The sequence below is a fragment of the Ammospiza nelsoni genome, chromosome 2 (assembly GCF_027579445.1).
Source record: "Ammospiza nelsoni isolate bAmmNel1 chromosome 2, bAmmNel1.pri, whole genome shotgun sequence".
Classification (NCBI taxonomy): domain Eukaryota; kingdom Metazoa; phylum Chordata; class Aves; order Passeriformes; family Passerellidae; genus Ammospiza; species Ammospiza nelsoni.
The window spans coordinates 105,490,852-105,515,699 of NC_080634.1; the positions used below are offsets into that span (position 1 = coordinate 105,490,852).

General features: G+C 40.5%; 1 protein-coding gene across 1 annotated transcript in view; it reads left to right on the forward strand.

Annotated features, from left to right (window-relative positions):
* The window catches only part of PHEX (phosphate regulating endopeptidase X-linked), a 98,694-nt gene that overhangs the window by 44,603 nt on the left and 29,243 nt on the right, over positions 1–24,848 (forward strand). Inside the window, exons 12-14 of the mRNA XM_059466715.1 lie at positions 985–1,086; positions 17,034–17,111; positions 18,674–18,777. Coding sequence (XP_059322698.1) covers positions 985–1,086; positions 17,034–17,111; positions 18,674–18,777 — 284 coding nt within the window. The remainder of the gene's footprint in view (positions 1–984; positions 1,087–17,033; positions 17,112–18,673; positions 18,778–24,848) is intronic.

The following is a 24,848-nucleotide window of genomic DNA, read 5'->3' on the forward strand; positions in this document are numbered from 1 at the left end:
TCTCATTGCCTCACTCTCACAGCATTCCCAGGGCTATTTGTTGTGGGGTTCATCTGCTGACATAAATAGACAGCAGGTTGCATACACTTCCGGGCTACCAGACAGATCCATAGGAATGAGAGCTCTTTAGACTCATATAATGCATATCTTAGCCATTATATTTCTTGGGTTTTGTCATTTCAGGGTTTTCTTAGTGTGCATGCTCACTGATCAGTCCTATTATTATTATTATTATTTACTTGCTTGAGATGCGGTCTTGGCTTTGCAGGGGTGTCTGAAGAAGCAGCTGAGGTGAAGTGGTTGTGGGCTTTCCCAGTTTTGCCCAGATCCAAGCTGTCATTTATGGTCCAGGACCACAGAAGCAGCTAAGGCTGCTCAGTGGTGTGAGCCAGGGTCTCCCTCCCTGCTGTAAGTAAAGGGTAGCAATGCTTCACAAATGCAGCTAAATACAGGCTAAATATTTGGATACTGCTTTGTATTTGGATCATGATGCTGTCAGCCCAAATTCAGTTCTTTGCCAGTATTAATAAGGCGTGTCTCAGTCTCACATAAACCAAACCAGGCCACAGGCATTCTGCAGAAAAGGCTTTTTTTGTGCAAATGCCTTTCAGCTGACTCCTTCTGCATGGGCCAGTGATCTAGAACCTAAGGCACAGAAATCTCCCCAAAGGACTGCAAATCTCTCAGTGTTTTTTATCATCTCAAGATGCGTATTCTCACAAATATGACATGAAATGATCAGCAATGAACAGGGTGTGTGATGCCAGAAGGGAAAGAAGATGGAAAAAACTTGCCTTCAGAAGAAGCGTGTTACTACTGGAGAAATCAGAAATTAGCCTTCAAGAAAGGAGAGCAGATACCATCTGATTTGCAATTATTTGTAGTCTGAACAAATCTATCACTCCTATACACACCAAAACTTTCGTTACAATTATTCTGCCTTGATATATTTTACTGGGGAGGGATTTACTAAATATTTTGCAGATGGAGGAATTGACTGAAGGAATTCGCTGGGCTTTTATTGACATGTTAGAAAAGGAGAACGACTGGATGGACTCTGAAACAAAAAGAAAAGCTCATGAGAAGGTAATAAATATAAATGTTGTATAAATAAAATCCTGCTATGATAAAGATTTGACTTGAGTGATAACAGTATGCCATGCACTGTATTTGCAGTTCCAGTTACTGATCATTTTCTTTGTGAAGGGACACCTTTGTTTTTCTGGATGTGGAGCCATCTGAGCTCCTGCTTCTCTGCTGAAGTTATTTTTGTTACCTTGTTCTTCTTTCCTTGCATCCACCTTTCCCTATCTGGCTCTGGCTGATGTAGACTATGAGCTTATTTCAGAATTGGCTTTTCTTGACAAAGTCTTCACCTTGACTGGAATCCCAGGGACACAGCAATCTACAGACAGAAAACAGTGCCTGAAACACCTGTGACAGCCAAGAGTATTTGCTGTGAAGAGGGAGGATCTAGCCTAGAAGGGGATATGAGAATAATTCAGGTTTCACAGTTTTTCCTATGCTGTGGAGGGAGGTCTAACTTGAGAGCTGTCTTTTGAGAGCATAATGGTGATCCCAGCTGAACATCCATTTCCTGGCAGAATAATGCCAGTTATGAAGTGTTATAATCAAGGATGGCATTAGTGGTCCTGATTGCTTTCAGATAAAGTCACAATAAAATGCAGGAGGCAAAGGTGAAGGCTGGAGGATGTACTCAAAACCTCCTTTTCACCTTGTTTCCACATTTGCAGCATGTGACGAGTGGAAAAGAAGATTGTCCAGATGCAGAGCCCTGCCCCTAGAGCAGCAATTGGAGGGGGTGTATAAAAAGACAAGTGGAGGGTGTTGTGTAGGTCTGTGTCCTTATTTACCGAGGCAATGGGATATCAGTGAATTAGTAAGCACCCTCTTTGAATAAACTGACAGGCAAGTGCAGCTGAACTGTTCCTGCTCTCTGTACTTGAATAAAAATAGCAGTGTTTTAATTTAAAAGCAAACACGGACTTCAAAATTTTTAGTAATTCTAATGAAAAGGCTGTTGAGGAATTTTATCATTGGAAAGATTTAAATTCCATGTGCAGTCCATTTACATTTTATAAAGCAGTGCTATTCATATATGTGCAAATGAAATAGAGCTGCATAAATGCACCAATAAACTCAATAACAAGAGAACAATAGTGAAATGACATTTTTTCCTGCTAACCTGGTGGTAAATGGGCTGCAGTTATGACTTCTTCCTGTCTGTTACACTTTTTTTTTTGCTAGAAGTACCATTAGAAATATAATAATCTGTAATTTAGATATTTGTTAAAATTGATGCAAAATAAGAGCAGGATTATTTTGTAATGATTTCCTTAATAAAGATATTTCTATATAACAACATGCTTAGGTACTGTGTTCAAAATTTGCTACCTACCTTTCAGCAGGGAAATAATACAAACATTGCCAAAACCCAATGAACTCCTAAAAAAAGCTCTCCCTTTCCCATTTTAAGGAGGATATTCATCAGAAGGTAGGCTAGATCTCTGGTAGGTAGAGATGGCTGTTTCCCTCTGTTGACAGATTTTGGAAGCACATGGCACTTTGCTCCCAATTTAGACATGTCATTGGAGGTTCTGAATTTAGGAGGGTGAGTCTGGGCTGAAAAATGCATAACAAACTAAATTCCATAAGTACAACAAAAATAATACTACAAGCCATAGTACTATGAAATGTATAGCCAATGGTTCAAAATCATTCTCACTGAACTGAAAAACCATTTCATAGCTTGCTGACATAGGAACAAAGTCAAACTTGTAAGACACGAGTGTTATGTAATGCCTTAGATACTGCAGCAACAATTACGTGATACGACTTACGTCTACAAGTTTAAGTTCAGAAATAGCTGCTTGCTGGAAGGAAAGAGCCTAGAGAGACATTTGGTAGATTTCCAGGCATGGAGTGTATGTTTATTAAATATTACTTATTGTTAATGATAGATCTTCTGTTTGTCCTGGAACTCTTGGATGAGCATGTTTTTAATTCAAGAAATAGATTCATTACATGTAGGGTCAGATAATTCACAGGGGAAATCTAAGTTTCATAATACAGCAGAACCTTCAAAATCTGTTACACTGTTCTAATTAAATCTCATGAGCCTAGCACTTTCTGCTGTTACTTTTTCAATACTTAGGCTTTAATAAAGCAGCACAGACAAGCATGAATTTTATGAGGGAGATTGGTTGGTTAAAAAAACCCCACTATTACTCTAATGTAGAGATCTGTAAAAGTTGCATTTCTTTGTCAATAAATGTCATCCACATGCTGGACTCTGCACCCAGGATGGAGAAACACCAGGAACCAAGTATAAATTGGGAGAGAGAGGGTGCAGGGAAAGAGCTGGGGGCTTGGGGGCTGTCTGGTTTGAAGAAAAGGAGGCTGAGGGGCCACCTCTACATCTTCCTGAAGTGGGGAAGTGGAGAGGGAGGTGCAGATCTCATCTCCCTGGGGTCCAGTGACAGCAAGTGCTGCACCCAGTTTGGACATTTCAAAGCTACTTTATCAGGAGTGGTTGTACTGGACATTAGGAATCTTATTTTTACCAAGTGGGTGGTCAACCACTGGAATAGACTTCCTGGAGAGGTGGTTGTTGGCCCAAACCTGTGTTTAAGAAGAATTTGGACAATGCCCTTAACCTTGAGCTTTAACTTCTGGTCACCCTGAGGTGGTCTGGCTGTTGGACAAGATGTTCTTCCTTCCAACCAAAATGTTCTAATTGTATTCTATCAATTAAGTAAAGAAAGGATGCTATTAGTTAGGTAAAGGATACTTTGGTCATTTATGTTTTCATCAGTAAATGTCACATTGTCCCTTGTAGCAGTGCAGATTGCAGGTTCTGCCCTAAGTTCCATGGCAGAACTGTATCTTACATGGAAATGACTGATTCAGTTATTTTGCTCATCCTCTGTATTTTTAATCACATTTCATTTTTGAAATGTTCAAATGCTCTGAAAAGAAATTAACTGCAGAAACCTGATGGTGGTTTTGTTTACTGTGCCCGCTCCATGTGATCTGTTTCATTTCCTTTAGTTTTTCTTTAATTCCAGGCATATTTGGGTTATTAACAATTTTTTTACTCATTTCCTGAAAGAAGAAGAGGGTCAGTATGGGATCTTGGTGTCTGGACAATGAGCATAGAGAGTCTTGTGGTGATTGTATCTTTAGATGACAACATTGTAATGTAAAGGACATGGCAGGTTTGAAAGAGAATTAATTGCAAATCCTCTCTGTGATTCAGATACTCACTGCTTCCTGTTTTCTGACTGATGCCCTCCTTTCTTTTGTGCTTGGCTGAGGCCAAATTTGTAAACCTTGCTGTCAGCCTGACGCTTTGCAATCAAAGGAACCATCGACCTCCAAAGGACTTACAAAGGACCCTCTGGTAGAGACTATTGGTAAATTTTGCTTTAGGCAGCTTGTCAGCTCTATCTATTCACTCCATCTGTGACTCTTTGTGTCTGTCCTGTTGTTTTATGTTACTCAGAGGGGACGCTACTAATTTGATGTTAAAAGGATCAAATCTACTACTCCATGTGACACAGGGAACAATTGTCTTGCAGCCTTGATATCTGAGAATAATCTCTTCAGCTGTTGTATAGTTTGGAGTTAAGGTTTGACATTCCTTTTGTAACAAAACAATATCATGAGATAACATCTAATAATTTACCTCTCTCCTCCTTCCATTCCTTTCTTTCTGTGATCGAAAGATGAATTTAAACCAGACCATCTAAAAGGCAATCTCACAGAAAAGGTTTCTAAGAGGTCGAGGTGGCTCTGCCTTCACGTGCAGTTCTCACCTGGCTCTCTGGATGGAGCTCACGCTGCTTCCAAAGGAGCTCGGATTCTGAGAGAAGCGCTCAGCTCTGTGCTGTGCTGCTGTTTTCTCTCCTGTCCCTACTCCTCTGCTCTATTCAAACCCTTTTTTATTGTACCGTATTTGACTATAATCTCAAATTTGCTTCAAGTATGTCTGTTAACCCCCTGAATTTTCAGTGGAATGCTCTGATAAACAAACAAACACCCCAAACAGGTTTCTGTTCTTGCCCTTTTAGTCTCCCTCATCATTTCGCCCTCATTTGCAGAACAGAGAAATTATTCAGCTGGGTGCAGCTCCAAGGGTGTCTCTGGCAAGCTCTTCAAAGGCATGTTCTGTGAATTACCCATGGCCACGTCAAAGCCTCTGTAGGGATGGAGGAGAGAAGGGACACCCTTTGGTTTCCCTTACAGTGAAGGTGCAGAATGCAGCCAGCCATGGTGGCTGAATGCTACTGACATCTGTGTTTTGGCATGGTGGGCCACAGGGGAAAGAGGGAACCCTCAACTGAAACTCCATTGACATAACTTGTGTGACGAGGGCTCACTTCTTTAAAATGGTAATTTATTGCTTCTGCTCTTCAAAGGATAATTCAATGGAAGATCATCACTGACATATTAAATTATTCCCACTCCTGGGCAGGAACCATTATTTTATTAATCACTATTTTTCCTTCCTAAAATGTCCTTTGTTCTTGGGTTTAACTGGAGGCTTGAAAAAAGACGTTTTTCTTAAATTCTCCAAGTCTCTTGTAAAAGATCCTCTTAGGCTATGGCACAGGAATAACTTTCCATTTGGAAGTTAGTTCTTTTGCTTTGCAGTACTATTTTTAAAGCATGGATTATAAGCCAAAAAAAGAGCTTGTTTTTCCTCTAGTAAGATTTTTCTGTAGCATTATTAACCTCCTTAAGTCATGGAGCACAAATCTCAAGGTCACTGTGCAATCATTTGGCTCCTGAACTTGCCTGCTGCTTTGCTTTATTTCTAAATTGTATATGCAACATTTGTTTTCTCCACATCTCTGAGTCTGAAAACTGAGTCAAGAGGAGCACAGAAAAACATCAGGACCGTGCCTAGCTATAGGTGGCTCTCTTGGGCAGTGTTAGGTACCTTTGTTTACCCTACAGGGCTTGTTCTCCTTCTTCAGAGAACTACAAAGCTCCCTAGAAAACACAGTGTAATTTGGGCCCTAGGAAATCAAGAGCCATCTGTACAAGCCCTGATTTTACAAAGTATAGGTACTTTAAAGGAGGTGGGTGTCCGTGGTTTATCCCACTGAAGCCATTTTTTTTCCAGACAGAACTTGCTGGCCCTGTCCAGCCCTGCAGTCACTTATCTGAGCCACAACCCCCTTTCTCTGTTCTCCTTGGTCTCTGTCTCCTCACAGTTGGGTGATTTCACCATGACCATGACAGTTTTACTGCTCAGAGCAGAGTCCAGGCTCTGCTTCGGACAGTGGCCAAACAGTAGCAGATGTTTAGAGATGAACTCAAGGACAGGGCAAGCATAAAGGGACACATTCCCACTGTCCTTTCCTGGCCTCTGACAAACTGCAGCTCACTTGCTTCCTGAGCCAGAAGTGGTGTCTCTGTATTTACTCATATTTTCCTCCTCTGAGTTTGTCTACTGACTTTTTGAACCCACAACAATTTTCATCATCCACAACTTCCCAAAGCAATGAGTGCCACGGCATCACTGTGCTCTGTGGGTAAAAAGAATGTCTTTTTGCTTGACTGTAAAATGTCACCTTCTCCTGTGTTATGGTAGTGCAGAAACCAGAGAATCATCATCACCTGTTCTCTTTTTGTGCTCACTCTTGTGCTAAAGTCTTGGCACAGCAATACATACTGGGAGAAAGGAGCCTCCTGCTTTTCTTCACATACCCTGTCCAAGGCATGCACTAGATACAGTTCTGAAATATAACATTTTGCTGAGATCTGAGGCAAGCCCAGACAAAAAGGGCCAGGCATCACAGCTTCAGGAGCTGAAATTAATCTTACTTAATGCCAAGCTACTTTGCACAAAGATGACGAATCATCCAGTCTTGAAAGTGGTTACTGGGTGCTCTGCAAAAATTAGAAATGCCTTTTGAGTCTTGTGGGGTCTGTGGATCCATCCTAAGACAAATGCAAAAATATGATAGTGGAACCAGCCCTGAGACTCAGGACTTCTGATTCCAATGGCTATTTCTAGAATGAAAGCCTACACAAAACTGATAGAACAATACTTGGTAAAAGAGAGGGATGGAGTTTCAAAACCAAAGGTGTTGGACACACCTTTGGTTTTGGTTTGAACACCTTTTACATGTTCCTTTAAGATGACTTTATACCTTTGCTTCAAGGGTGTCAGAGAACTTCACAAAGTATAAGACTATTTCAGAGCAGTCATAGAAACTGCTACACATACTTCAGAAGAACTAAGAAAAGCAGGGGAAATTTCCAAATACTCTAATTGCAATTAGACACTTCATTCCTGTTCAAAAGCCTATAGGGGAAACTGCTGACTTTCTAATTTACTGGTTCTACTGGAAAGTTTGATTCAGATATTCTTGAAACAACCTTGCTATTTCTCAATTGGAGAGTGTATTTTGTTGAGTGCCAATTAAACCTTAGCTACTCTTCTCCTTTGTGGAAGTGAGCATTCTGAAATTAGGGAGGTCTCTGTCTGGGTGCAAAAAATTCGAGGACCTGGTTGCCTGTAGTAGTTGCATTGCAGGGAGCAATGAGCAAATCTCCTCACAAGGTTGGAATGTGTTGAAGTTTGGAAAAGGCAGAGTCACATTTTAATTATTTTCTAATATGTCTGCAATTCCTTTGTGCATCACTAGGGGTTTATCTTCCTGATTTAACTCATCTTTCACAGAATCACAGCATGGCTCAGGTTAGAAGGGACCACAGTGGGGTCATCTGGTCCAACCTCCCTGCTCAAGCAGGGCCATCCCAGAGCACATGGCACAAGACTGTGCCCAGATGGTTCTTGAACATCTTCAGTGAGGGAGACTCCACAGCCTCTCCAGGCAATCTGTTCCAGTATTTGGTCACTTTCACATTGAAGAAATTCTTCCTCATGTTCAGGTGGAACTTCCCGTGCATCAGTTTCTGTCTCTTGTCCTGCTGCTTAGCACCACTGAGAAGAACATCCAAAAGGCTCCATCTTCTGACACTCTCCATTCAGATACTCAGAGGCATTGATGAGGCTCCTTCTCAGTTATCCCTTTTTGAGGCTGAACAGCCCATTCCTCCTTCTACCATGTGCATGGACATATGAAAAGAAGGAGACAACTCAGTAGGAAAATGTAAGGAAAGTAGATGCTTCTCAGACATGATGTAAGGGATTTGAAAATTTGTGCTGTTTACCTAGTTTAGAATTTGGTCAGGATTTTGAGGCTGCCACTTCTACACCATTCCTTAGATATCTGTTTGGAAAATGCCAATTTTTAGAGTAACATTTTTTCACCTGGAAGAAACAGAGAATGGTACCTTTCTTCTAGAGTAGAAGTGTTCCATGCTTTTCTCTGAATAAAAATAGGTCTTCACTTTCTATCAGATTAACATCCCCTTTTCTTTCTTATCCATTTTACATCAAATATTTATTTCTCATCACAAATTTTAATTTTTGAACTCTAAGAATAATCTATCACATCCTGAATTTAATTTAACCTTCACAGGAAGACCTGGCCTTCCTGGTCAGTAACCACAGGAGATGTTCTTCTCCATTGGCCAGAGCTGAAACTAATAGCCATGGCATGTTTACTTATCTCTTATCTCTGGGGTTAGATTGCTGCTGTCAGCTCTCCCTTGTTATCTGGCTGCTGCTACTGCTCACTCAGTTGTGCAGGGATGTCAGTTCCATTAATAACCTGAGCACCGTGCAAACAGATAGTGGAAAACAGGTGAAGGGAGAGGAAATTGTATTTAACCCTGATCTCACAGCTGTCATTTTTCAGACTCAGCCATGACTACATAAGGCCAGAATGGGTGTGTGACATCAAAACACTTGCGACAAATCTTATGCTTGAAATAGGAGGAAGACAGATGGACAGACGCCTGCAGATGCTCAGGGACCAGGGTGAATCTGAAGATTTTATGGCAGAAACACAACATGAAAACATTGTTATGCTAAATGACAGAGTGATTCTTCCAAAGAGCAAGAGATCTTCCACCACCCCTGGAAGTCTCGGGCTGTTTCAGCTTTAGCTTTCACTATCTTTGTTGTTTGGACAAGTGAACCTGTTTCCTGCAGAGGTACAGTTACAAAGACAGTGTAGTCCATCCCCAGCTCAGCAGTCGCAGATGTGGAGGTGCAGGAGAGCAGTTCTCAGTGTGAGGAGTCTACAAGGGCGTGCTCAGGGATCGGCTTGGCATTGCCTTGCTCTCTGCAATGAAGGTGCATTTCCTGGCTGGGGTGATCTCCCCCTGCTGTAAATGCCCACTGAGGAGAGCTGCTGCTGGCTGGGAGTGGGTGAGGAGCTCAGAGCAGGGCTGTGGGCTGGGACCCCACCATGGACCCTCACTCTGGGCACTGAGCTGTACAGAACCAGGTGTGTGAGCCAGCAGCACTTCAGCTTGCTCAGATTTTGTACCAGCCACTGGAGTCTGAAGCAAAGTTGTGAGATTTTAAATGGCTTCAGGTACTGGCATTGCTGGAGTTTACCTGTAAAGGAACTATGCCACAAGCAGCTCATCAGACTCAGGAATTTTTTCCTTTAGTGGCCTTTTAGAGGCCAGGATGCTGTGACTAAGAATAAAGGCTTCCTCAGCTACCCTCATTTGTGAGGGAGCTGTGGAGTGTCTTGTGCTCAGTTTTCTGCATATGGGATCATCAATGTGAAAATATCTAGATATAACTTATTTAAAACTAAAAATATGTAAAGGTTTGGAATAGAGAGGAATTTGATCTTGAGTAGAGAGTAGAGCATTTTCTGAATATTTTTTTTCTCTAAGTTCTGCAGCCTATGTATTTGATTATGTACACATCTGCTTTCCCCCCATATATTACAAGGCATGGACAACTGAGAGTGAGTGACACACTTACTGGTACAGTGCTGGTCAGGTCCCTGTTCAAGCAAAAGGAATTCCTCCTCAGAGATAAAACATGCAAGTCATGAGTACTCCTGGTGTTTAAGTTCTCAGTCATTATTTCAGTTGGAGAAGTTAGAAATGGTCTCTACCATGTCTGGTCTCAGTTGCATCAAGACTGCGGCTGAAGCTCACTTGTGAAATGAGAAATGAAAAGGGAATTTTTCACATCCTATTCTTTATTTTTAAAAAAAGTGCTCAGCAACCTTTGCTTAACCTTGAAAATGTTAAACGAATGTAAACTGATGCAGGCAGAGACTAGGGTCAGAAGTTGTCCCTTTCTGGAACAGGTTATTCAGAGTTTTGCATAAAACTGGAGAAGAAATGCTGTGGTGAATCATATCCGATGCAGTTATGATGGGAGAGAGCTTCCTCACACTTTCCTGATCTCTGAGCCTGCCCCTCTCAATGTCCAGTGCCAGAGATCTCAGCACACAGTGGTTTCTTGGGTCCCTGTGAACTTTCATTTTGCTAGCACAGTGGGTTTTCTTAAGCCTGCTGCTTGCCCTGAGCTAAAACAAAACAGCAGAAAAGCTTTTTGATTAAAGCGAGTGTGTTTCTAGCAAAAGGTGACATGAAAATGGGAGTATGAATCAACTCATGAGGTGCTCTGCGGGTGAGCAGTGAAGGAGTTCCTTCACTTCCAGAAAGGAATTTGTATAGAAAACTGAATATAATAATTTTTTGCAGCTCATCAATGTGACAAAGACCAACCAAAGGTGGCTTTTTAATTTTTTTAAAATTTTTATTTAAATTTGGAGATGGGGAGTGTGTTTGGTTGTTGGATTTTCAGAGGTAACTATATTGGAAAACATGGAATGTTGCCTGAAAATAAAGGCAGGAGGAGTATGGTTTTTTACAATGCTAAGTAAGAGTCCAAGCCTAGCTTTGCATGAGTCCTACCAAAGGCAGCTTAGCAGCACATACAGTGGGGCATGTATCTATATCTGTGTCTACATCTATATCAGCATGATAATAATGATAGTCTGTGCCTTCAGAGCACAGCACATTCGTTTCTGGCCTGTTTTAAGTGCACTGAAAGAGCTCCCAGCTCTGCACACACCCTGGTGCAGTCATGCCCCAAGTGATCCCCAGGTGTGCAGGGAGGAATCCAGTGCAGAACCCCCACACTGGAGCTGAGCTGTCACTGCTGGTGGTGCCTCAGCTGAGTCATTCTGCATATCTGGGCATCATCCTTTCTTCTGGCCCATGGGCACAATTCCAGCTCCACTGAGAATCCAAAGACCCTTAAAACTCACCCAGGTACTTTGGACAGGAATAGTTATCAGTTAAACATATCTTGTGTCAGGAACTCAATTGTGCTGGTCTGCAGTATAAGTGCACTTATATCTTCAAAGATGAAATTATTTTCTGTGTGCCACAAAGAAAGGTATTGCAGATATGATATTCTGTTTGTGAAGGACAGAATATATGTCTCTTCTGTGTATAAGATAATGGAATCATGCTAATTGTCACACAGAGGTTGCAAGTGGACAATGGAATTAAAATAAAATGGACAAAGAATTTTTTTCCTCAGCTAAATTAAAGCAAAGTTGGCAGCAGTATGAGTTTCTGGTGGAAGGAGAAAAAATGACTGAGTCTATTAATTGTAGTGTTGCATTGAACTGAGGAGTTGTGCTTATGAAAATATCACAGTCAATTAGAATGTTTATAGAAGTAAGACTGAAATAAAGATCTAATTTCACACCTTCTCTGACTTTGTCCAGTTCTATTGCTTAAAAAAACTAAAATTAATGTGGGATTAGTTTAAACTGAAAAGTTAATTCCAGTGAAACTTTCGTCACAGTGCTTGAACCAATGACTGAATCTTTGTATTCCAGAGAGCCAGAATGGATTTAGAACAGGAAAGAGTAGCACTGTTGTACATTGTTGCTTTTTCTGACTCTTTTGTCCATGGTAGTCCTACTAAACTTTTAAATGCTTTAAACTTTATGGTATCTAATAATAATATTGTCTTGCTGAATAGTAGATGTTAATACTGAACATATAATCTCAATGAACACTTGTCTTAGGAATTGCTGTATCCCTTTTCCTCTCTGTTTCCTAGGATTATAAGGTATGTTATGGTATTTTTAAGTGTACTAAATAGTATTGTCTTGTCAGTAAGTTTTTTGAGTGAGGCTTTGGTTTCAAAAGCTCTTTCAGAGAAGGAGGTAACTACTGTATCACATAACCCATCTCCACTTTGTCACATCATGTGTCCCCAGCACTTGGCTTGTAAAAGTTCCAGAACTTGTTGGGTCTCCATATGGTGAGTGAGTGATTCAGCTCAGTGATGTGGCTGGGGAAAAACTTGGTTAAATTTCTGATTTATTCTGATCACAGGCTGGGGAAAAGCTTGGTTACATTTCTGCTGTGTTATGGGTGTGTTAGGTGGTCCCACAGAGAGGGGTGTCGAGGAGCTGAGGCAGCCTTTGGAGGCTGTGGGCGCAGGCAGCATGAGAAGAGCTATGGACAGAGCTGAGAGGAGTGGGGAAGAAGGACAAGGACTAGGACTTTTTTTTGGCATCACAAATTTGTTAAATGGACTCAGCTACTTTTGGAACCATAATGTGTATTTAACGGAAAGCAATTGTATGCGTACATGGGTGTCATTATTCACACAAGTCACTTGATTATTTATTTTACTTTTTCTTTGACCTTGGCCTCAAGCTATTACAAAGATAGAATGATAGCTGTGTTTTGTCTTCATTATTTTAGCAAATATTTTAGAGCATTCAAAACAATTATTGTAATGCAGAGGGGATAGTTATGGTGCAGTGTGAAGTGGTGATATGTGAATTGTTATTAAATGAAACACTAGTTCTTGAAAAGTCTACACAGCTTCTGTTATTGTGGCAAAACAAAATGAGGACAGTTATGCAACAAAAAGAGGACCGTTAAGTTTTAAAAATAAATAATGATAATCTGTCTTCTTGAGTATGCATTAGACAGTTCACTGCAGATCAAGTACTGTTAAAAATTGTCATTTCAGGCCAAGTGTTCATGTTTGAGTTGCCACTTCACTTTCCATTGTAGCTGTCAATGTGAAAATCCCTGATATTTCACTTTCCCACAAAGGAAATACTGTGCATCATTAAGGTGAGCTCAATCCATCTCTCACTCAAGTCAGTAGTGATTTCCTACTGACCTCTGTAGGATTGGCTTTAGCCCTGTGATGGAACTTTCCTGTGTTTTGCCAAGATCCACCACTCTATTTTCCTATTTTTTCCATATGTAAACCCTAGATAGATGCAGTGATATTTATGCAGCAGTATTACCAGATGGCTCTTGAATCATCTGTTCTCAATGAAAAATGAAAAGACTGGGCACATATATAAAGGCTGAATTAATCTTTGTAATTAAATGGAACATTACTTTGCCATGAATGATTTTAGCTTTCACAATGTATTTCATGCTAATTTTTCAGTGAACTGTAATTGTATTATTTTTTATATATTTAGAAGCTTAAAAATGATCTTCACAAAGTTATTGAGTAAGTTAATATACAGAAGATCTCTGTCAGACTCATAAAACTTTGTTGTGAGATATATGTTTTGTTTTGTTTTCTCTTTACAGTAAGTAAAATATGTCAGTACTTAGTGTTGTATAAAATATCCAAGTCATACTCTGAGAGGCAAAAAGGCTCTCAGGATGCTCACTTGCTTAGTTGTCAAGTGAGAATTTGAATAGGCTGGGAACTGGGCTGCTTTGGAGCACTGAAACACGTGTGCATTCCCACTTTGGCAGGTTGTTAAGCAGAGTGAAAGCTCCTTTATTATCTTGTCTGTGTAGTAAAATGACTCGCAATGCTCTGCCTGTGACAGAAAGACACTGATGGTAAAATCCTGGCTGTGTTGAAGTCAGTGGGGAAACTCCCATGCACAAGGAGTGGTGGAATAGTCCCACTCTGGCTCCTCTGCCTCACAGCCTGCTCTCCCTGGCTGCTGGGATAGGAAGGAGTTGTCATGACTTACCCTGAAGCACCCTGCAGCAATAGTTTCCTTAATTTACCCAGCAGCCCAACTCAGCTGAGTGCTTAATGATGCCTGGGGGAAGCACCCCAGTGCCTCTTTTCTTCCTGCACACATGGCTGTTTAATATGCAAATTAGAGAGAGGAGTGAAATGAGCCTTTAAACCATAAAAAGTTGTGCATGGTGGATTTATGGGGGATTCATGTGCAACTACCACATGGCTGGTTCCTGTACATTTGTCACATTTCATTTGACTCCCTGTGCTTGCCTCCTGGAAGGCTGGTCTCTTATACTTACTTTTAATCCTATCAAGGGGAAAATAATGACATCATTATCAAAGAGTAAGCAAGCTGTAGAAGAGTTTTCTACTTCCTTGTGCTATATAAATAAGGACTCTCCCAACTGCTGTTAAATATTACACAAGTGAACAGAAAAATAGGCACAGAAACAAAACTTCCAACATGCAAATTTAGAAACCTGCTCTCAATGTGATACTTTCTAACTTTTCAGTTGTGTAAATAAATTGTGCTGCGCTCTGCTGAAAAGGTTTGCACCTGATGCAAAGCTTCTAGGAGGAATCCCAGTCAGAGGAATTCCCAAGGACTTCAGAATGCTTCCTATGTTCTCTCATGAGTATTACTTTGGCTACAGGAAAGTTTTTCTAGCCAAGAGCCAAACATCCTTCACTGTCAGCATCAGCTTTGTCTGTCTTACTTGCTCAGATCTCTAAACCACACATATTGTGGTAATGCCTTTTATTTAACAAATGCAATAATATAACATTTCCCCCTTATCTACATATCTATTTGGCTATCTATCATCTATCTGTCTGTTTGTCTGTCTGTCTGTCTATCTATCTATCTATCTATCTATCTATCTATCTATCTATCTCACAGAATACAGTCAGCTTTAGACATACAAAGCATCAAAGTACTAAAAGCAGCATTACCTTTTGAGGTTGCTTTCCAAAATCTCAAGACACACTCTGTTATTTACTAGGATTTTATATAGACTTTATAAAAAAATCTCCATAGTGTCTGACTATTTTATTCTCATGCTTAGAAATCTCAATCTCACAACATCAAATGTGAAAGTCACAAAGCAAATGATGAACTCATGCAGAACATTTGAGATCCACCTGATTTGTTTAAATATCTGACTTAGCAGAAATTAAAACTGTTGGGTTTTGCTTTTTCCTTTTCCAAAGCTAGTTTTAACTAGTATTGAAACATGGGAAATGGTAAAGAAAATTTTCTGTTTCCTTGCAAAGTTCAGTCAGTTGGACCCAACAACACCACCAGGAAAAATTTAGACACTCTTGATTACATACAAACTTGCAGATGAATTGTGTTCCCTTTCTGGCTTTTTGTTCTCCCTCCCCATCACAGCCTTTAAAATATCATGAAAGACTGCTGAACCTTCTGGCAAAGTGAGGAAACATTCTGTTGAGAGTTAATTTGGCTCATTTCATATTTTCCATTCAGCATTTTTCTTCCATTGCTTTTTTTATTACTTGGGCAATTTGCATGACAATGGGATCTTTCTTGCTTAAGAGATTGTCTGCTCCTGCTGCTAATTTCCTACCTGAAGCTGTTATCTTCTGTTTGTGACATCTTAATTATCTCAACCACAATTAATTGTGATGTCACAAATGGAGGATTATGACTTTGGGTTGGAAGTGAGATTGAGAAATTGAAGGAGTTTGAAGAAAAGAGGCTTTTCTTCTTGAAAAATAAAAGAGGAGACTGGATGACTTTGGTTAAATGGAAGCAATCCTCTGTCACCTTTTTTCTGAAAGTTGTGGAACAGCTGGTTTTACGTTTTGCTGTATAGGAGGCCCTGCTGTATTGAGATGCTGTGAAGTGGGAGAAGGGGAAAGGCTGTGTAGAGGAAGGGAAATCTTCCCTTAAGCAGTCAGTCCTTGAAACAAAAAAGGAATAAAAGTTGTTGGACCCTAAAAAAGACCAGGCCCTGCTCATAGAGAGCAGAATGCAGGATTGGTACGGTTGTACTTGGTTTAAAGGCCAATCATTTATTGTTTTTCATATCTTGCAATATTCATTTGAGTTTTGATGTCAGAGTCTGATGACCACAGAGGAGCATTTTTTGAATGGAGAGAATTCCAAAGACTTATGGAGAAATTATATTCAGCATCATGAAAATACAAAAAATGAAAGTTTTGTGCTAACCTAGTCCATCATAGCTGTAATTTATCCTATGGACTTGTGACATTTCACTTCTTGGTATGTCACCTTTTTTGTGTACCTCTGCTTTTCTTCTGGAAACTTGTTTTCACAGAGATTCTGGATGTCAGATGTTTTTGTGAGGACATTACCAAGGCTGTTTATAAACTCACACCATGATTTACAAAGGGAGAATACTCCTCTGCAGCTACTTCTCACTGGACTACTTGCACAGGTTGTGCATAAATGCTGGGACCAAATCACAACTGAAAGAGGATTAATGAAAATTGAAGTGTCTTATTTTAACACCTCTACTGGCATTAGGGAAAGAGCAAAGACTGCAAAGAAAGGGAGAGAAACTGGATAACTACACCCAGATCAGTCCTGTAGTTTTCAGAAAGTACAGTGTCCTTGAGAACAGGACCCATCCTCAGGTGCAAATGGGAGTGGCCCTCAGTGGAAACGCCAGGCTGCACTTGCTGGGATCAAGCTTGATTCACATCTGTGCATCAAATCTGTTTTAGCAGTTGGATGTGTACCAGCTACTGTGCCATAGCAAAACAGGCCATTTCCTGTTGTCCTTTGGAAAACAGTGTACAAACAGGCATTTGACCATCTGATTAGCACAAAACCCTGTAGGGAAAATCAGCTGTTAAGGTTTTGCACTCAGACACGTCGCTGTAAGTACGCAAGAGCTCTGCAGGCAGTGACAGACCCACTGTGATAATCTGACAGCAGAATCTGGACCCTCTGCCTTGTGATGCCGAGCTCATTTGTGGCACCAAGTTTACCTTGTAGGCAGGTTGCTTTGAAGTTACATTAGGATGGCTCCAGGAAAGCATAATAATACCAAGTGGAAACTGAGCAAGAAAGAAAAAAAGCTGTATGCTGAGAAGTGGTTTTATCTGTCAAAACCTTTTTTCTTCTTTTTCTTTTTCAAAGGCAAAAGCAGTTATGGCGAAAGTTGGGTACCCTCAGTTTATAATGAATGACACATATATTAATGAAGACATCAAAACAGTAAGTGTCAGGCTTGCAGCTTTATTCATTTATTGCAGCCATTCTTTGCTCTGTTTTGCTGCTGTCTAAAGTCAAAGCTAGTCTTTTGTTTGGCATGCTTGCTTGGTTATTTTTATTTTAGTTTTGAAGTGTGCTACCTCTAAATTTTATCTAAATAGTCAATGCTGTTGTATCTAAGTGATATCATAAGGCCTGCTGGGATTAAAGTCTGCCTGGGTGCCAAGAACCTTCCTGCTATTAAGCATTTTAAAGGTTAAGCATGCACTGTAACGATTTTGCATGTAGTTGTAAAAATGGAACAAAACAAAAGAATTTTTTCTCAAAATAATGATTTTCAAAAAGCCTAATGCAATTTACCTCAGTATATCAAAATTTAGGATACCTTATATAAGTTCTCCTCATATCTACAGGCTATGAATTTAATTTACAATTGATGCTTGTAATCATGCCAGGATGTCCTAACCAATGTATAGGCCTATTGTGCTGCCTGCTGGACAAAGATACTGTGGGGGGACTCCTTCCTGCCCCAGTACCTGTTCAGCCTAACTCAGGCAGGAAGGCAAATGATTAATAACAACAACAACAACAACAACAACAACAACAATAATAATAATAATAGTAATAATAATAATATATTTTACTACTTTCCAACTGTGGCGTGCATTTGATGAATTGTATTACTGAAAGTCACAGGCAAACCAGAAATACAAGTTCAATCCTGAAGCAGTAAAATACAAGAGCCACCATGTCCACCAGCCTAGTCCTTGTCCAGGGAAGCTGTAGGGAGAGATGATGCAGTGAAAACAGTGCAATGAGACAGAGCATGTAACCAACTCTATCACTCAGAGTATGGCATTATTTGCTCAGATAAGTGGCAATGGCTGGTGAAAAATACTTGTTAATCATGCTTGGAAAACCAAAGTTTACATCTGAAGAGCAACTTCCTTGCAAATCCTAGAATTGTTTTAAACTGATGAAAGGGATTTATAACATATTAACATCCCTTTTCCTTGCCTGCTTAGTTTTGTGTGTGTGAATGCTATTAGATTTGGAAACTTATGGAAGCATGGAGCCCTATGGCTGTAAATATTTAATGGGGTAGAACTCTCAGAAGGCACAGAATATGAAGTATTTTTTATAAAATGTAAAGCAAACTGAAAAAGAGACTTCATTACATTGTTGGAAGTGGTTTTAAAATGCACTTTTAAAAATAAAAGTAACCCTACTTCCTCCTGGGAAAGAGGCTCTCTTAATAATAGCCATGGAAATGTGCAGTCTGCAATGCACTGTTGGGTGCTTATGATTCCTTCAGCAGCACTCTGCACAATGAAGAGTTTTCCCAGTGTTCCAGACCCTTGTGCAGATCTGTTCAGCCACTGTTTTTTTTTTAACTAAGCTCATAAAATATTTATTCTTCCTACCAAGTGTGAAAATTTTACTTGCTTTGATAATCGCAAAAAAATTAGGTAATTATCTCATATAAAATAAAAGTTCTGCTGGTTTTATGTCAGCTTTTGTTTCTTTGGACATGCTTTAAAAATGTCTGTGCTTTCTTGGTACAGCTGAAGTTTACAGAAAGTGATTATTTTGGCAATGTATTGCAAACTCGCAAATATGCAGCCCAATCTGATTTCTACTGGCTTAGAAAAGAAGTTCCAAAAACAGAGTGAGTAGACAAAAGGCAAATTTACATAATCTTCTGACAATATTTTAATTTTTATTATTTAATTTATATATTAAATACTGTTATATATTAAGTTTTAATAGAATTATGTTAACAGCAATGTATTATGCCACAAAAAGCCTATGGGCAAACTCTCATTATTCAGAAACTCCTGTGAATTTTCTTTTTGAAGGTATCCCTGTTCATATGCAGAGTAGTCATGTGCTTGAAGCTCAAACTTAATTTAATGAAAAAAGGGGTAATTGAATTTCAATTAAAAATGGATTATGTCTCTTGGTCACAGAATTTGAAATGGTACAGTGGGGATTTATGAACTGAATTCTGTAGGAATGAAATCATAGTAAGAGATAATGCTATTATTAGAAATACAAATCAGCATTGTTACTTACCTGCTGTTGATAGCAATGATACAGAATGAAACATAATTTACTCTACGTAGGTTATTTTTATTTATTTGTAAACATGAGAGAGCAGATTGTGTCACAAACTTTCATAAAATACATAAGAGAATCATTCTCTTTTCTTACTGGTGGGTAATCAAATCCTTTAAATGCAAATTAAAACCTAAGCAGAACTTAATTAGTCTAATCATGCTACTTAAAAATGACTTCTTCTACACACAGACTTTGAAATCACTGCCAGTGCTTAGCTCCAGTGGTTTTATTTCCTTAGGACTCCAGAAACCCTGCTCAAACTGAACCATGCCTTGTTCTGAGGGTGGCTCTGTGCTGTCCATGAGGCAGGAGGACAAACTAAGGTTGCTCATGGTTAAACTGCTTTAATTTGGCCCTGTGTGTTCAAGGTGTCATTTATAGCTTAGCTTTAACTGTGAATTTTACCTTCTCATCACAGCTTTGTCTGACATGGCACTGGTCAGCCCTGGGGTATGATTTTAGGGGTATGACCATGATGGTGTGATCTCTTCAGGGCAGCAGTTCCAAGAGAGCAGTGGAACAGCACTGGCCAGCCTTGGGGCAGCCAGCACTGGTGCAGCACCTGCAGACTCTTGGCACAATGGGAAAGCTCTCCTGAGGGGAAATCAAGTGGCAGGCAGCCCCTGAGTCCAGGACTGTAGTCTGAGAGCTGTCACATGGGTATGCTTAAAAAATGAAAGTGTTATCCAATTGCCCTCTACAAGATTGAACCCTTCTCATGACTGTCTTACCCTCTTATTCCCAGGACTACACAATAGCCAGCCCCTCATCACCTTTGTAGCTCTTTTCTTGTCAGCCCTCAGAGCACATTCAGGCCTGGGGGGTGCCAGTTTGATTTCTGGTCCCTTCCCTTTGTTAGCACAGCGATTTGCTCTGCCTTCTGCAGGGCTGGAGGTAATCTCACCTGAGCCCTGGCAGGGAGGGATAATTAGGGCTCCTGCTGGGATATTATTCTGTCTCTGCAACTGTTCAGTGGTAGAAAAGGGCTCTGAAAGTGGTGTCACTCTGCCTGCTGAGGGACACCAAGGCACAGAGTCATTGCTGCCTCCAGAAATTTTTTAAAAATTTATTTAAATAAACCAATAACTCCCACTTACCAGTCTAAGTCATGTCAAACCTGCCCTCAAAAATATCAGCCACTTTTTAGCTACTTCCCACTTTTAAATCATCATACTTCACTGCTTTCTGATGCTTTTACCTTCTTTTGTTTCCTCCCATTTTTCTGTTTTCATTTTTTAAACTTTTACATTTCATATAACTCCACAGAATTTTTGATGAGGCTTGGTGCTATGTTAATAGCTAATTACCCTTGGGTTTTTGTTTCTATTTGCTTCATTTCTTCTTTTCCCTAGTTTAGTAGCTTTTAGAATAACATTTATATTTCAAGATAGATATTATAAGATCATCAAAGTTGTGGACCAAAAAAGATAAATAAGAAAATTAGTGTTTAAGGAAATAAAATAAAAGTTGCTAAAATAATATTATACCCAAAAGGTAAAACACTATATTCTTTTAGCAGATAGTCCATGTTTCTCAATAATTATTTCAAACTGGAATCACTTTCCTCAGCTAAATGTGAAATTAAAATGGTAGTTCAATCAAAGCACCAGGGAAAGACCATCAGGGGATGGACAGAGATAAGAGATACAAGACAAAGCAGTTGGATAAAACAAGGGGGAATATGGATAACTGTGGGAACCCAGAACATCCCTCTGGCTGTCCTGAGCAGCCAAGACCACTGCCAGGGGGCTCGGAGACCCTGGCATGGAGCCCAAAACACCTGTGGGTTTGATTATGATCTGTGGAGCAAATTACCAACCTTAGATGAAGATTAGCAAGCCACAAAATTTTAGGTAGAATAATAGTGAAGTTATCACAGGGTGGAAAAGTAGATTTTGGGGTTTCTGGAACGGGGGTTCAGGGGGGAAGATGGAGGGACCTGGGCATGTCCAGCCTTTCTCCTTCTTCTCCTTGGCCTCCATCTTCTGCTGTGATGTTGGCACTTTTAGATTGGTTTAGAGTAGAAGCTCACTGTCTAACACAGGTGATAGGTATTGGAAAGTAATTGTAAACATTGTCCACGTGTTTTTTAGTATCAAGACATAACAGCACCCCGGGGGCAGGCAGAGTGCCTGGAACTGTCCTGCTGGACGGACCTTGGCTGGGCAGGAGAAATTTTTTATAGATAAGATACAATAAACAACCTTGAGACCGAGAAATGAAGTGCCCTGACTCATTCTTCAAGCGCTTGGGCTGGGAAAAGAAACTTTTTACATTCTAGGGGTCACAATGACCAAAAGATCCCATGAGATAACAAAGTGGAAAAGAATTGTTTTGGAAACTCAACAGTTTTTAATTTAAAAAACAAGAGGGAAAAAAAAACCTAAATGAGGAGTAATTATAAAAATCTTTGTTCTCTTTTCTGCTCCCTCCATCCCTGGCATTTATCTGCCTGACAGGAGAGGGGAACTCAGATGAGCTCTCATTGCTCAGGGCATGGGTGATGTGCCACACGCAGCCCTATTGGCACCAGAAAGCTGTGACAGGGCACTGGGGTGCTGGAGCTGCCTCTCCTGCCAGTCCTGGGGCCAGGCTCCCCTGGACACACCACAGCTCTGGGAGGTGTCCCTTGTGCTCAACACCAGCCCTGGTGCCAGCTGCCATCCTCACAGCTGGCTGGGGAGGCAACTGTCACCTGCACAGCTGGCTCTCTCCAACAAGAAAAAGGTGCTCCGGTATCAGCAGAGAGTAAAACGAAAGGGATTTGTGCAGGACCTGAGGAATGTGGTGCACAAACCAGCCCAGGTTAGGCTGAGAGGGCTCAGTGGAGAGTCTGGAAGGGGCAGTGTGGGAAGGTGGGCACCAGTTGTGAGGACAATCTTCATAAGCCAGGTGAGGTACAGCTGGAGCAGAAGAAAGTGAAAGGCAGTACAGGGGGAAGTGATGGCATGGGAAGGGAAAAATTAAGGAGAGTCAGGGTTTAGTTGCATTTGCCTATCCTTCCATGGAGTCACACACATTCATGCATACAAATATCCATGTGTGTGTGTTCGTACAAACACATGCCTGCACCTTTTAATCAGAGACAGACTCTGTCCTTCTTAACACAGATATCATACTTGCAAATAACAAAGCATCAGAAGACTTCTTGGCCACACCACTTCATTATTATCCATCTTTCTCCTTTGAAGTCAGCACATAATCTAAGATTTTTAGACTTGGCCAAATCTTTCTCCACTTTTCACTAGACTTTCAGAGCTGGGGATGTAGATGTCTGGTATCCCAATAAGAGGATACAAAGCAAGGATGCTATGAGAGGATTCTGGGGTCTCCTCCAGGACTTATCCTTATTTTTCTTAACCATACACTATTGTGTGTAAGCCCTGGCTCTTGGTTTGCTACAAGGGAGGGCAGCTCTGAGAGGTTCTGGATTGGATACCTCTAAGGATGGTGTAAAAGCTCCTTCTGAAAAAGGGAAAAGCAGCCATCAAAAACACTGAGCAGGCTGCTGTCTGTTGGAGAGATGATGCTGGAAATAGTGTGACTGGAGAGGAGAGGCTGGAAAGGAACCTCCTGGAGCCTTTTTCTGGTCTTTGAACCTCATTTTAAGCAGTGATGTGGCACTGCAGGCTGGGCCCAGCCTTACCATCCTAGCTGCTTGCCCATTCCTAAGGGAGACAGATGGCAGCCTGGCCTGGGATAATAATCTGTTTCTAGATGGGAAAATATACAAGAGACTAACAATGAGAAGAGGAAATGCAATTTTGAAAGTCACCTTGAAGGTTGCCTCCCATACAGAAGTTTTTCTTCATAGTGTATTCTTTGGATGACATTTTCCAGCTTCCAGAAACTTTGTACAGCTTTTCACTTCTAACCAGCTTAATTCTTTGTACATTCACAAGTTCATTTTCTTTGTTTACATGATTATTTATTTTTTATTTCTTACTTTGAATGTTGAACTGAATTATTTCTTTCAACTCAAAAAACTGAGGATCAATTTGCAAATTCAGTTTGTGCTTTACAGAGAATTAAATAAACGAATAAGCTTTTTTCTGTGCTGTAAATGTTCCCAACCATCCCTGTTCATGAATGGCAATATAGCACACTATACTCTTAACACAGAAAGAAAATATCAGAGGAAATTTCAGCCTCAAGAACACAGACTAAGAGAGCTTCTGCCCCAATTGCTATCTCAGTGTCTGTTTCACATTTTATTTCTACAAGAGAAATCTCAACCTTACAAGTGACAACTCTGCAGAATTAGGTTTTGACTACTGCAGAAGGAGATAGGTAATGCTACAGGACATCATTCAAAGCTGTCCCCTTTTCAAAAACTTATAGCAAATGGAAACAGTGTAAACAGTTCTAGAATTTTAATTTATTTACTTTGTAGTTAATAAGAGCTTGGAATGTGTAATGCCTTTCTTTTTTTTCTATCCTTCTGTGAGTAGATAAAGCACATTGAAATTGCAGACCTAGAGCAAATGCTCGGGGAATCTGACTTCAAGCAGGAATGGGAGAGTTATTTCTAAATTTGCTTCACCTTAAAGTTTAACAGCAACAGCAGCTACTTATTACACACCTTCATGTTGTACCTTGGTGTATTATTAGTTAAGGACTGTCCCTGAAGGTTCAGTCATTTCAAGGAGCTCACTGAAAGAGCATGGCAGAGGAGAAGTGAGGTTTTTCTGCTAGTCTGGATGGAAGCAGTCTTGGTTATGGCTACTCTTTTGTGGAAAATACTTCCTAAATCTTTTTGAGGGCTCAGAACGGTACAACAAAATGATGGAATAGAAATATGTCAAATATTAAATACTCTGCTTGTTACTAGAGAACTCTCATCCTGACTCCCTTGTATGGCTGCTCTGTCCTCTTCCTAACTGCTTAAAAGCAAAATGAATTCCATACAGGATCATTCTTAAGGCCTTTTTATAAAGGAGCAGCTTGGAAAGAGCTGAGTTCAGTTTTGCAGTGAGAAAATCAAGGCTGCTCTCAGCCTTGGGCTGATGCTAAGCTCAGCAAACAGGATGGGCTCTGCAGTTCTGGTGGTAGATCATGAGAAAAGCAGCAGCCTCAGGACAGGGATGCTGTGATTTGTCTTCATCTGCAAGATACAAATCTATGAGTCCATAGGTATGAAAGTATGGCCAGAGGGTGGTGTGAAGTCCTCCCTCAGTAAAAGTGGACCAAGTGTCACCAGCATTCACTGCTGCTCTTGGGCAGGCTGAGGTGCTGCTGTGGGGACAAGTTCCTGCATCACCACTCCTCACCCAGGAAGAGCAAGAGCAAACCTGTGCTGTTGGAGAGCTGTCTCTAGTCAGTGCAGAGCTCTGTGCTGCTGCTTGTGCTGGTTCCTCTCTGCAGCTAGCTGTGTAAGCCCCCCCAGAGGATGGAGAGAAGAGCCACAGCACATTAATCTGTTTTGAAGTATCTGTTATATGTCTCAGGCCCTTGATCCTCTGACTGGAAATAGAAGGCTAAAAGGAATTTGCAAAAAGGGAGCATTTTCTGTCCCAGAAGCCTTTTTCATGCTTAAAAATTGCTGTTTGAGAACAGAAAGGCCATTGTAAGCAGAACAAGCCAAGAGGGTGAGGTGCTAGTCACAACACTATGTGTCTT